At 34.3% G+C, this 12,461-nt stretch overlaps 1 protein-coding gene across 1 annotated transcript; it reads left to right on the forward strand.

Annotated features, from left to right (window-relative positions):
- The first annotated feature begins 4,312 nt into the window (after window positions 1-4,312).
- Window positions 4,313-10,707, forward strand: LOC120089903 (ABC transporter B family member 1). Its single transcript, XM_039047339.1, has 9 exons — window positions 4,313-5,131; window positions 5,219-5,273; window positions 5,350-5,525; window positions 5,643-5,843; window positions 5,934-6,193; window positions 6,271-6,587; window positions 6,734-6,957; window positions 8,116-8,489; window positions 8,568-10,707. Exons 1-9 carry the CDS (start codon window positions 4,658-4,660, stop codon window positions 10,567-10,569), a joined length of 4,083 nt encoding a protein of 1,360 aa, XP_038903267.1. The 5' UTR covers window positions 4,313-4,657; the 3' UTR covers window positions 10,570-10,707.
- Window positions 10,708-12,461: the final 1,754 nt, after the last annotated feature.

Raw genomic sequence — 12,461 nt, forward strand, 5'->3', positions numbered from 1 at the left:
ACTCTCTTTTACATTCTTATCACTATGTTATCATTTCAGATAATAGTATAAACAATCGTAGTGGACACTTCATACCACAATACTCATATTAGGGTACAACCATAGGTTAAATAAATCTCAACATTTTTTTTTTTAAAAATAAAGTTTATCATGATAAACTATATAGTTGGACAATAGGTTAAAAATGATATATGTAACTCAAGATAAACTAGAATCTTTTCTTTTCCTTTTATTAGGATTGCCTCATAAGAAAGGATTAAAATATTGATGATGATGTCGATATCGATATTTCAATTTTATGGATATATCGATAAAATATCGATACCGACGGATATTTTTGTAAGTCACAAAATTTATAAGATGTTTTTAGATTAAAAATTGAGTTTTTTTTTTTTAACTTCAAAACTAAGTTATGGATATTGTTATTAGTAGTCATATTTATATAAGACTTAATAGATTAGATGCTTTTTTTGTATATTTTATTAACATTTATAAAAGATGTTGGAGATATTGATGGATGTTTAATATCGATATTAAACCATTCAATTTATGGATGTATCGGCGGATATATCAACACATCCATGGGTATTTCCATTGTTGCTCATAAGTCACCATCAATCATTTTGATGTTTCTACTCCCTTAGAAAAATATTTTAGGTTAAATTATAAAACATACAAGGTAAGGTAAATTTGGATTGCAACTATTTGACTCCGTTCAACAACTATTTGATTTTTTTATTTTTTTTATTTTAATTTTTGAAAATTAAATTTACAAATATCTATTCTACATCTTTTTTTTTTTTTTTTTTTTTTTTTTTTTGCTTTATTATCTACTTTTTACTATTGTTTTCAAAACCAAATCAAGTCTTGAAACTAAAAAAATAGTTAAACCGGAACTTCTTTAAAATTTCAAGTATTTTCCTTAATAAAAATGCAAGTCATTGTAAGAAATTGGAAGCGGAGCTTTAGGTCACTGTTTTTGTCAATATTCTAAAGGCTTTTTAGTCAAAAGATAGTTTTGAGACAGTGATATTTTGATTTTTGAAACAAAGGACAAAGTTCAAGGGTATTCTTTATAATTTAATCGAATATATTATTTGACAACAAGATAGTGTTTCTGTCACGAATAGAAATATTGTTTTGTACTAATGTGAGAGTATTCATATATCAATCATAAATTTGAAAATGTCAGTAGGGTAAATTTCAAAGCCTCAGATATCCTAATAGACTATAACTTATAAAATGTAGGTTTGAGACCAAGTTGGTCTCTAACAACACACTTAGACAACTAACAAAATTAGGTCATTTAAAAGTTGTCCATCCAATATAAAGCTAGCAACCAAAACTTAAATGAAAAATTAAAAACGTTTTAAAAATTTTGTATGCGTTTTCAGTTTTTCATTAATGAGAGGCTTCAGGCTTCTTTACCTAAGACATTACTCCAATAATGAGGCATCCAAAGAAGGCCTAGAGAGTAAGAAGGAAACCTTTTCTTTGTTGTTGTTGTTGTTCTGACAAAAATAGCAGACTCAATGTGTATACGCTATCAGATTTTCAAACATATTGTTTGGTTTTTTCTTCAGTCAACCTTCAAACCTGCAAATAATATAAATATTCAAATAGTGCAAGGGTTGTGCTTTTATTCTTATTTTAAATATATATATATATAATATATATATATATATATATTACCATAATTTTATGGATGACTTTGGATTAATTTAATCAGTTTTTTGGGGATGAGGGCACAAACAGTAAAGTAATAATAACATTAATAAATCATCCTTTTTTTATTTTTTTATTTTTTATTGTGTGTACCAAAACTCGCCTTATTTGAAGGAGACAAACAGGGTAGGGTAAGGTAAGGCAGTGTAAGGTCTCAATTTTTTTCAACATTTCATACCTTCTTTTCACTCTTCTTTTTCTTTTATCCAAACTATTCCTAAATTTATATTTTTTCTTAAAATTCTTTAGTTCCATTCTCAATTTTGTAGGAGACGTCTGTGATAAGAAATTGGTTATTATAATCCTAAATTATTATAGTTGATTTATAATAATTTGTGTTTGAGGTGTAGATTATTTTAGATTAGATTATAATAGTATATGTTTGTCCGTTTGAGAAGAAAATAGTAAACATCGTAGTAAATAATTGAAAAATGATGAATGTAAAATAGTAAAAACTGTAGCAAATAGGAGTTTTGAAATGATGTTGACTGTAGCTAATTGAGAATACAAAATAGTATTTATTGTAGCAAAATATGATTATTATAGTCTTAGGATAGTACTTCCTCAAATATATCCTTAAATATTATGTTTCTATTTTTGTATAACCAAACTAAATTAGTCCATAAACTTTGACTTTTTTTATTCTTAAACTTTTAAAATTATAGATTTAACCTTATAGCCTTTAATTTTTTTTATTTTAAGAAGAATTAAGATTTCACTAATTGAATTTTATATCTAATATATTTTTAAAATTATTTATTAGACACCTACTAGACAGAAAATTAAAATTTCGAAGATTTAATAGAAACTTTCTAAAGTTTTGAGACTAAGTAGATTCAAAATTCAAACTCTTAAGATTATTTTATTTTAGTTACAATCTATCTTCGAATTTAAAAATGATGATTGTATTCATCATTGGATTTTCAAAATGTTTATTTACATCTTAAACATTCATGTTGACTGGGTTGTTATAGTTATTTTGCCATCTAAAATCTTTTTGCATTATAATGATCTTGGAACATGCCAATGTTGGTATGTAACATTTGAAGTTACATTGTTATTCATATGGTCAAATCAAATTAGTGATGAGGATCAATAATATATATATCTTAGTCTGAAGACAAAATATGTAACCATTAAATATCACTCTTTTCAGTTGCAAACCAGAGCAGTGCAGAATAAAGCCAGAAGCTAAAACCTTTTTTCAAGCTCCCCAATTGCATACTTTAAAAAAGTTATTTTTCTTTAACTGACTCGATTTCGATACCTTTAATCCATTGATAACCGTTAAAATCCACATTTTCCACTATATTTAAATTTCATCACCACTCCCAAAAAAAATTTTTGAGATTTTTTTTTAAGGTTTTATAAATGGAGGAATTAAAGATACTCGGAGTAAGATTGATGGGAATCCAGAACGACTGTATTTGATTGTATCATGAAAATGTTATCCGAATTTTATGAGAATAAAATATTTTTGCATTTAATTTGTAAAATTAACCATGAGAACTTTGTAAAATTTTAATAGATGAAATGATAAATGATAAATTCAATTCAAAGTTTCGAGAAAAATTAATTATTTAACAATCAAATAATAATATTAATTAAATTATTAATTATAAGTATTTCTAAAATGAAATATTTATAATTAAAACTATCTGATTACATAATTTAGTGAGATAACTTGATAAATTTATAAAACTAAATTCATATCATATTAATTATAATGATTATTAACTAACTAATTTATTGCGTTGATTCTTTCCAGTTTATTGCAAAATAAGGATGTGTTATATATAAACCAATTTTTTAAACTAAAATAAAAATTAAGTATATATTAAATTGTTCTAATATATATTAAAATACTTAGTTTATTAAATAGAGTAGTCAAATTCATATACTATAATTTTAAATTTAATATAATTTTATAAAAATATAAAATTAATTTCATAGAATAAATAATTAAAAATTAATTAGTTTTAATAATATATAAAATAAAAGAATAAAAAAATGTATCACAAGAGAAGAGGGTGGAAAGGAAGAAAACTCACATTTTTAAACGAAAATCATTCATGGATATAATGGATATATGGAAATAATCTATTTTTATGCTATAGTTAAAAAATTTGTACCAAACAAAAAGATGTTTATCCCTTATTCATTTCCACTTTATTCTCCTCAATTTCATCGATCCAAATACCTCCAATAAATTTTACCTGTCTGTTGTGGGTTTGTTCATATGGACTTTTCCAAGTTCACTGACGATATGATTAAGCCTGAAAACAAATGATAAATCCGGTATTGAAATCAGCCAGAACAGAAGAATATAGTAAAATACAAAATAAGAACAATTATAAGGCTTTGACAATGACTAAAGCAATGATTTTTGTTATTGGGATTAAAGATGAGAGAGATATTTGGATTGTTTTTAGATGGGGTATTTTTTTTCCCCCACTTTGAATATGTTCTAGTAAAATAAAATTATATTTTTTAAAATTTAATTTTAAAAAAACTCATCTCCAAGTTTTGAAACAGTGTGATTTGTCGGGTGGAAAATCCTTCTCTTTTTCTCACTCCGGGACTCTCTCTAACATGTGTCACTTTCTGTGTTTTTTACGGAAGAAGCAAAGTGGGAACAATTGGAAAAGCAATCTGACTGTAAAAAGAAGCAGACCAGTATTTGTCTGTCTTTGACGCTTGCATTCAATTAAGAAGAAGATGATGATGAAGAAGAAGAACAGCCCAAGACAACCGAGAGAGTAAAAAAGAGAAAAATTCACCCAAACTGTAGCACAGCCAAAGTAGTGGGGTTGAAAAAACTGAGCGGCAAAAACATCAGCTCAAACCAAGCCGGATAGAGGGAAAAAAAAAAGGAGAAAAATATAAGGTAAAGAGAGAGGAAAAATTGTTCATAAAGCGAGGAATTTCGCCAATGTCACAAGATTCTGAGGAGATAAAGACGATTGAGCAGTGGAAATGGTCCGAAATGCAAGGGCTTGAGCTCGTCTCTTCTGATCCTCTTCCTCCCGAATCATTTATAACCAACAACCCATCAGCTCCAACGGCGAAAAACACAGACCCTGAAGACCTCAGACCCACAACAGAAGAGGCTCAAAACGGAATTGGCAGAGCCACAAACAGAGAAATGGAATCTACGAGTGATTCCAAGAAGGAAAACGGCGGTGGCACCAGTGGGGAGAAGCCTGAGACCGTCACTGCCGTTGGTTTTGGTGAGCTTTTCAGATTCGCCGATGGGTTGGATTACGTTTTGATGGCAATTGGGTCGGTCGGAGCTCTTGTCCACGGTTGTTCTTTGCCTCTGTTTCTTCGATTCTTCGCTGATCTTGTTAACTCCTTTGGGTCTTATGCCAATGATGTGGATAAAATGATGCAGGAGGTTTTGAAGGTAAAGTAGAACTATAACTTAAAAACACAATCAAAGTGTTCATGTTGATAATGATCTAATGAAAAACTGAAACCATTCTATTTTCAGTACGCATTCTACTTTCTCGTGGTTGGAGCTGCGATATGGGCGTCATCCTGGGCAGGTACTGATAGTTTCCATTAGGCTTCTCTGGATTTTTCTTTACATTCATATCTGACTTGAAATTAAACTGGTTGCAGAGATTTCGTGTTGGATGTGGACCGGCGAGCGGCAGTCCACGAAGATGAGGATCAAGTACCTAGAAGCAGCACTGGACCAGGACATTCAGTATTTTGATACAGAGGTTCGAACATCTGACGTCGTTTTCGCCATCAACACTGATGCAGTGATGGTCCAAGACGCCATTAGTGAGAAGGTAAGAAGCAAAAAAACATAAATAAAAAGAAACAAGAACTCTATTTTCAGTAATCTCTCTGTTTCCAGAACCCCCTTTTATTCGCCTAAATTAAGTGACTGTGAATGGACTTTGCAGCTGGGCAACTTCATCCACTATATGGCAACTTTTGTGTCCGGATTCGTTGTGGGTTTCACTGCTGTGTGGCAATTGGCGTTGGTAACTCTTGCGGTGGTTCCTTTGATTGCTGTAATCGGCGGCATCTACACCACCACAATAGCTAAGCTCTCTGCCAAGACCCAGGAAGCTCTATCAGAAGCTGGGAATATCGTCGAACAGGTAAGGGGCATTCTTTCCAGAACTCGGTTTTCTAAAGATTTTGTCATCTTCTCTCATCTGGGTACTGTCAATTCTTGACGTAACATGCAGACAATAGTTCAAATTCGAGTTGTTTTTGGATTCGTGGGCGAATCAAGAGCACTGCAGAGATACTCCGCCGCATTGAAGATTTCCCAAAAGATAGGTTACAAGAGTGGATTCTCCAAGGGTATGGGATTGGGCGCCACTTACTTTGTTGTTTTCTGCTGTTACGCCCTTCTGCTCTGGTACGGTGGTTATCTTGTCAGACACCACGCCACCAATGGCGGTCTGGCCATAGCCACTATGTTTGCAGTGATGATTGGCGGACTGTAAGTAGCCACTAACAACTCCGACTTTCATCTTGAAACCTCCAAATTTTTGGCTGATGGATCGCTTTGCTTGACAGGGCATTGGGGCAATCTGCTCCGAGCATGAGTTCATTCGCTAAGGCTAAAGTTGCAGCTGCTAAAATCTACCGTATCATCGACCATAAGCCTACTCTAAACCGCAACAACGAATCTGGTTTGGAATTAGAATCAGTTTCAGGACTGGTTGAGCTGAAGAATGTAGATTTCTCATACCCATCAAGGCCGGATGTAAGAATCCTGAACAATTTCTCCTTAACTGTCCCTGCCGGAAAAACTATAGCTCTGGTTGGTAGCAGTGGCTCCGGCAAGAGCACCGTTGTCTCCCTAATTGAAAGATTCTATGACCCCATTTCAGGTAAATGCCCTGATCTGTTTAAACTTTTTAAATAATTAATACATTGCTTTTGGTTTTGGTTTTCAGTCATTCTTGAAATTTAAGTTTTGGATTTGGACCTGGTTTCTGTGTTTACAAGAAAAGTTGCTTCTTGACTGAATGTGCAGGAGAAGTTCTACTAGATGGGCGTGACATAAAAACTTTGAAGCTGAGATGGTTAAGGCAGCAAATAGGATTGGTGAGCCAAGAACCTGCTCTTTTTGCTACCACCATCAAGGAGAATATTCTCTTGGGTAGACCTGATGCAGATCAACTTGAGGTGGAGGAAGCTGCTCGAGTCGCTAATGCTCATTCATTCATTATCAAACTTCCTGAAGGCTATGACACCCAGGTTATCATCTCAAAACTTATGTGTTAAAATATAACACTCTTAATTACCCTCCAATGACTCAAAAATCTAAAGGTAAAGCTGAATTTCAACATTTTCCAATCATAAATGTTATTGATCATGAATTAGATGGTTATCCAGTGAGATTAGTTTGAAGCCCACAGTTATTAGAGACTAATGCAATGTGTTTTAATGTTCGGAGCAAAAGAAACTTGTTTTGATTGTTCTGAAGGGTAAAAGGTTTTTGGTATTAATCTAACTGTGTTACATATGCTCTTTCTTATGCCTTACAATGAAGCATTTGCTTCTCCTATTTTGAATAGCAAAATGGAATATTTTATTGCTTTTTTAACAAGGTTAAACCGACTTTTCTTTTCTTCTCTATTTATGTGCAAGTGAGAAGAAATGTTTTGGTCCTACAAACAATGGAAACAGGATAACATGCCTGGTCAACAATGCATGTGCAGAAATAAATAGGTTTTTAACTTGTCTGCTCTGACAAATCAGAACCAAATAAACTAAAGGGAGGGGCATATCAAGCATATGGTTATGGAGATTGAATAGAAAATAGTCAATGCTGACATCTATTTACAAAGAATATAAAATTATTTACACATTTTATATATTGTTTTCTACTATTAAGCTTCAATATTATAAGGAAAACAGTGCTATTGACATTAGCATGCTGTAGAAGGAAAAATGATGGCATGAAGATGATGGGTTGTGAAGATATTGATAGAGTAGGAATCAGCGGGGTTAATTATTTCTTGAGCCACAAAACTTGACTGGAGTATTATAATAAAATTCTGAAAAATAAAACAGAAATATTTTAATCAAATTTGGAACTTCGAGATAACAGGGAGAACTTCATCATCAATTTATACTCATAGATTATTTGTTATCTGCACCTTGCACAAATTGTATCTATGCTTTACATTTACCACATTATCAAAAATGACAAAAAATTACTATTTGCTCGCCCTTCGATGGAATGAACTGTAGAATTATTCTGAATCCTGTGTAGGAAGAAGACAACTTCCAAACAACCTTGCTCATCTAAGATACCAGAACATTGAAATCCTAATCTAGTTTTGATATAAGAATGAATCATATTATGAATCTAAATTCTGAGGTTTTAAGTAGAATGTTAATATTTGGTAGGTAGGGGAAAGAGGACTGCAGCTTTCTGGAGGGCAGAAGCAGAGGATCGCAATAGCAAGGGCAATGCTTAAAAACCCTGCGATCCTACTCTTAGACGAAGCTACTAGTGCATTGGACTCTGAGTCGGAAAAGCTTGTACAGGAAGCTCTTGATCGTTTTATGATCGGGCGGACCACTCTTGTTATTGCCCATCGACTCTCTACCATTCGCAAGGCTGACCTTGTGGCTGTACTCCAACAAGGAAGTGTTTCTGAAATTGGAACACATGATGAGCTCTTTGCTAAAGGAGAGAATGGTGTATACGCCAAGCTCATCCGGATGCAGGAGATGGCACATGAAACTGCTCTCAATAATGCCAGAAAGAGTAGTGCAAGGTAGCTAAAAAATGTATTCTATTTCTTCTTTAATTTTCTGTCACTTACGTATCTAACTAATGTGGAATATGGTTTTAGGCCTTCGAGTGCCAGGAACTCAGTGAGCTCACCAATCATTGCACGAAATTCTTCCTATGGACGATCACCATATTCACGTCGATTATCCGACTTCTCCACATCTGATTTTAGTCTTTCCCTTGATGCTTCACTTCCCAATTACAGGCTTGAAAAACTTGCCTTTAAGGAGCAAGCCAGTTCTTTTTGGCGTCTCGTGAAAATGAATTCACCTGAATGGCTTTATGCATTACTTGGTTCTATTGGCTCTGTTGTTTGTGGGTTTTTAAGTGCTTTCTTTGCATACGTTCTAAGTGCTGTTCTCAGTGTCTATTACAACCCAGACCATGGTTTCATGAGCAGAGAAATTATTAAGTACTGCTACTTATTAATCGGACTTTCGTCCGCTGCTCTTCTCTTCAATACAATACAACATTTCTTCTGGGATATCGTGGGAGAGAACCTCACCAAACGTGTAAGAGAGAAGATGCTGACAGCAATACTGAAAAATGAAATGGCATGGTTTGATCAGGAGGAAAATGAGAGTGCAAAGATTGCTGCAAGGCTGGCCCTCGATGCTAACAATGTCAGATCTGCCATTGGAGACAGGATTTCTGTGATTGTACAGAACACATCACTCATGCTAGTTGCATGCACCGCTGGGTTTGTTTTGCAGTGGCGCCTATCTCTTGTCCTTGTAGCTGTCTTCCCCGTGGTTGTTGCAGCCACTGTTCTACAGAAAATGTTCATGACTGGTTTTTCAGGAGACCTTGAGGCCAACCATGCCAAGGCCACACAACTAGCAGGGGAGGCGATAGCCAATGTAAGGACAGTTGCTGCATTCAACTCAGAAGAAAAGATTGTCAGACTTTTTTCAACCAACCTCGAGATCCCACTACGTCGTTGCTTTTGGAAGGGACAGATTGCTGGTAGTGGATTTGGTGTTGCTCAGTTTTCTCTTTATGCTTCCTATGCTCTTGGTCTTTGGTATGCCTCATGGCTTGTAAAGCACGGGCTCTCTGACTTTTCAAAGGCAATCCGTGTTTTCATGGTCCTTATGGTTTCTGCAAATGGTGCAGCTGAAACACTAACTCTAGCTCCTGACTTTATTAAGGGTGGTCGAGCCATGCGTTCAGTCTTTGCACTTCTTGATCGCAAAACTGAAATTGAACCTGATGATCCAGATGCCACTCCAGTACCAGATAAACTTCGTGGAGAAGTTGAATTTAAACATGTTGACTTTTCCTACCCAACTCGTCCTGATATTCCCGTCTTTAGAGACCTTAGTTTGCGTGCCCGAGCAGGTAAGACTCTTGCTCTCGTTGGCCCTAGCGGGTGTGGCAAGAGCTCTGTTATTGCACTAGTCCAAAGGTTCTATGAGCCAACATCAGGACGAGTTATGATTGATGGGAAGGATATTCGTAAGTTCAATCTCAAGTCCCTGAGAAAGCACATGGCAATGGTCCCTCAGGAACCATGCTTATTTGCTGCTTCCATATATGATAATATAGCTTATGGCCACGAATCAGCCACGGAAGCCGAGATCATTGAAGCTGCTACTTTGGCAAATGCCCATAAGTTCATATCTGGGTTACCAGAAGGATATAAAACTTTTGTTGGGGAGAGAGGAGTTCAACTATCAGGTGGACAGAAACAAAGAATTGCAATTGCCCGTGCACTGATCAGGAAGGCAGAGCTTATGTTACTAGATGAGGCAACAAGTGCACTCGATGCCGAGTCTGAGCGATCCGTCCAGGAGGCGCTCGACCGAGCTTGTTTGGGAAAAACAACAATCGTAGTTGCTCATCGACTATCAACTATTAGGAATGCTCATGTCATTGCAGTAATTGATGATGGTAAAGTTTCAGAACAGGGATCACACTCACATTTGTTGAAAAATTACCCTGATGGGTGTTACGCCAGGATGATACAATTACAAAGATTCACACACAGCCAAGTCATTGGTATGACTTCAGGTTCAACTTCCTCAGCAAGAACTAGAGAGGATGAGGGGAGAGAGAGCTAGGAAATGGAACCTTAGTAGTTGAAAAAGAAAGAAAAAGGAAAACAAAATCCCTTATACCCTTATTAATTCTTTTGGGTTTTGTCTGGCATTTTCTATCCAGTAAGTATATTAAATGTATTATCTTAAATTTTTGCCCCACCTTATATAGCCCTTCTACTTTCACCAAAAAAAAAAAAAAACACATTAGAAACTATTCCCGGAGAATCTAAGTGCATAAAAACCCAAGATCTTTTCAGGCAATGGGAACCAAACATTTTAACGAACACTTCATCTGCATTAAAAAAGATGAAAACAATTTAAGCCTAAAACATCATTTGTCGCATATTCATAAAGAGGAATTCACGTGGGAAACAGAATAATTGAAAAATTGGGAGAGGAGTGGAACATCGTGCATGCAATGCAAGACAAGACAGATACCGGAAAAGAATCGATGAATGAGGGGAATGAAAGAAAAGAAAGATGAAAGGACGTAAAACAACAGAAATTGGAATATGATGAGGAAGCCTCAACCCTCCCTTCTTGTTCTGTATTATCCTTTCGGGTGTGATGGCGGGCAATGCCAAGAGCGCATGTTGAAAAAGACGATGATGTTCTTCAGTTGAAAAGGGCAGTTCCAGTTGGTGGGCCAAATGCAAAAACCAGTGAAATCTCAGATCAGACGTGAGTGTTCACCAATTGGCTTTTAATGGTGCTGCCACCCGCATGCATGCTCTCTAACCTTTGTCTTCTTTAGGGTGGATTCAGTACCCCTACTAGGATAAGTAGAACGAGACATTTAACCTCCCACCTCAGAAAAGGAACTCTTTTGACTTTTAATTTTCATCTTATAAAACATTCAATTTCATCGAATTCTTGTCCTTTATTCAATTTCCATTAATCCACTATTTTTTATTCCATCAAATTTTATATATATACATTTACATTTTTACAATTTTTTTTTTTTTTTTTTTTTTTAAAAAAAAAACAGCTTTTGGTATGTTTTTCTTTGGAGTCATATCAATTTTGTACTATACAGATGCTTTATTGATTGTCATGGAATGTCTTTCAAGAATATTTTTTTAAACTTACTTTTGAATGCAAACTTATGAAAAATTTATACAACTAGGGATAAAAGTTGATTTTTCTTTCCAAATGTTATTATGATAGTATTTATTCCTTTCACTCACATTATTATTGATGTTATTGTTGTTTACTTTTTTTAAGCTCATCACAATATGTCGGTGAAATATTCGGGCCTTTAAACTTTTGGTTTAGAGTAAGGACGGAAATATCGTTATCGATATAAATATCAATAACTCAAATTTACGAATATATCGACGGAGATTTAGATATCGACTGATAGTCCGAAAAATTCACGAGTATCACGGAAATTTATAAAAATATTGTGAATTTTTTAGGAAAATTTTAGAACAAACTTATTCAAGTAATAAACTATGATTTTAAGCATATAAATCAATAATTAGAAGCCAAATATGATTAATAATAGGTTAATAGATAATAGTGCAGACCAACAAATGATTATGAATTGAATATTTCATTAATAAAGTCATACAAAATGAAGGTCAAATACAAGATTCAATAGTAAAAAAATGATTGAAGAGATACTAGTCCAACATTAGCATAATTTACTTGGTAACGGCAATATTATTCCCAAGTCATAGTATGCACGAAGTTTCTAACATAATTGGAAGTATGTCATCCATTGAGTCTCAACATCAATTTCGATACTACCAATAGGAGGATACCTTGGGTCAAATCATGTTTCATCCAAATGAGGATGTTCTGAAGAATATAGATAATATAGAGGCTTTGAGTCGGAGTCTTCATCACTTTCACTAGGAAGTTGTTGTCTGCCTGTGTAAACTAATGTGTTACCCATCATTATAACCATA

This window comes from Benincasa hispida, chromosome 11 (assembly GCF_009727055.1).
Source record: "Benincasa hispida cultivar B227 chromosome 11, ASM972705v1, whole genome shotgun sequence".
In the NCBI taxonomy this organism is placed as follows: Eukaryota; Viridiplantae; Streptophyta; class Magnoliopsida; order Cucurbitales; family Cucurbitaceae; genus Benincasa; species Benincasa hispida.

Bases quoted from the DNA above. Each gene is read 5' to 3' on its own strand.
- LOC120089903 (XM_039047339.1), top strand. From the start codon at position 4,658: ATGTCACAAGATTCTGAGGAGATAAAGACGATTGAGCAGTGGAAATGG. The intron at 5,132-5,218 runs GTAAAGTAGAAC...TTCTATTTTCAG, and splicing joins TGATGCAGGAGGTTTTGAAG to TACGCATTCTACTTTCTCGT. The intron at 6,958-8,115 runs GTTATCATCTCA...AATATTTGGTAG, and splicing joins CTGAAGGCTATGACACCCAG to GTAGGGGAAAGAGGACTGCA.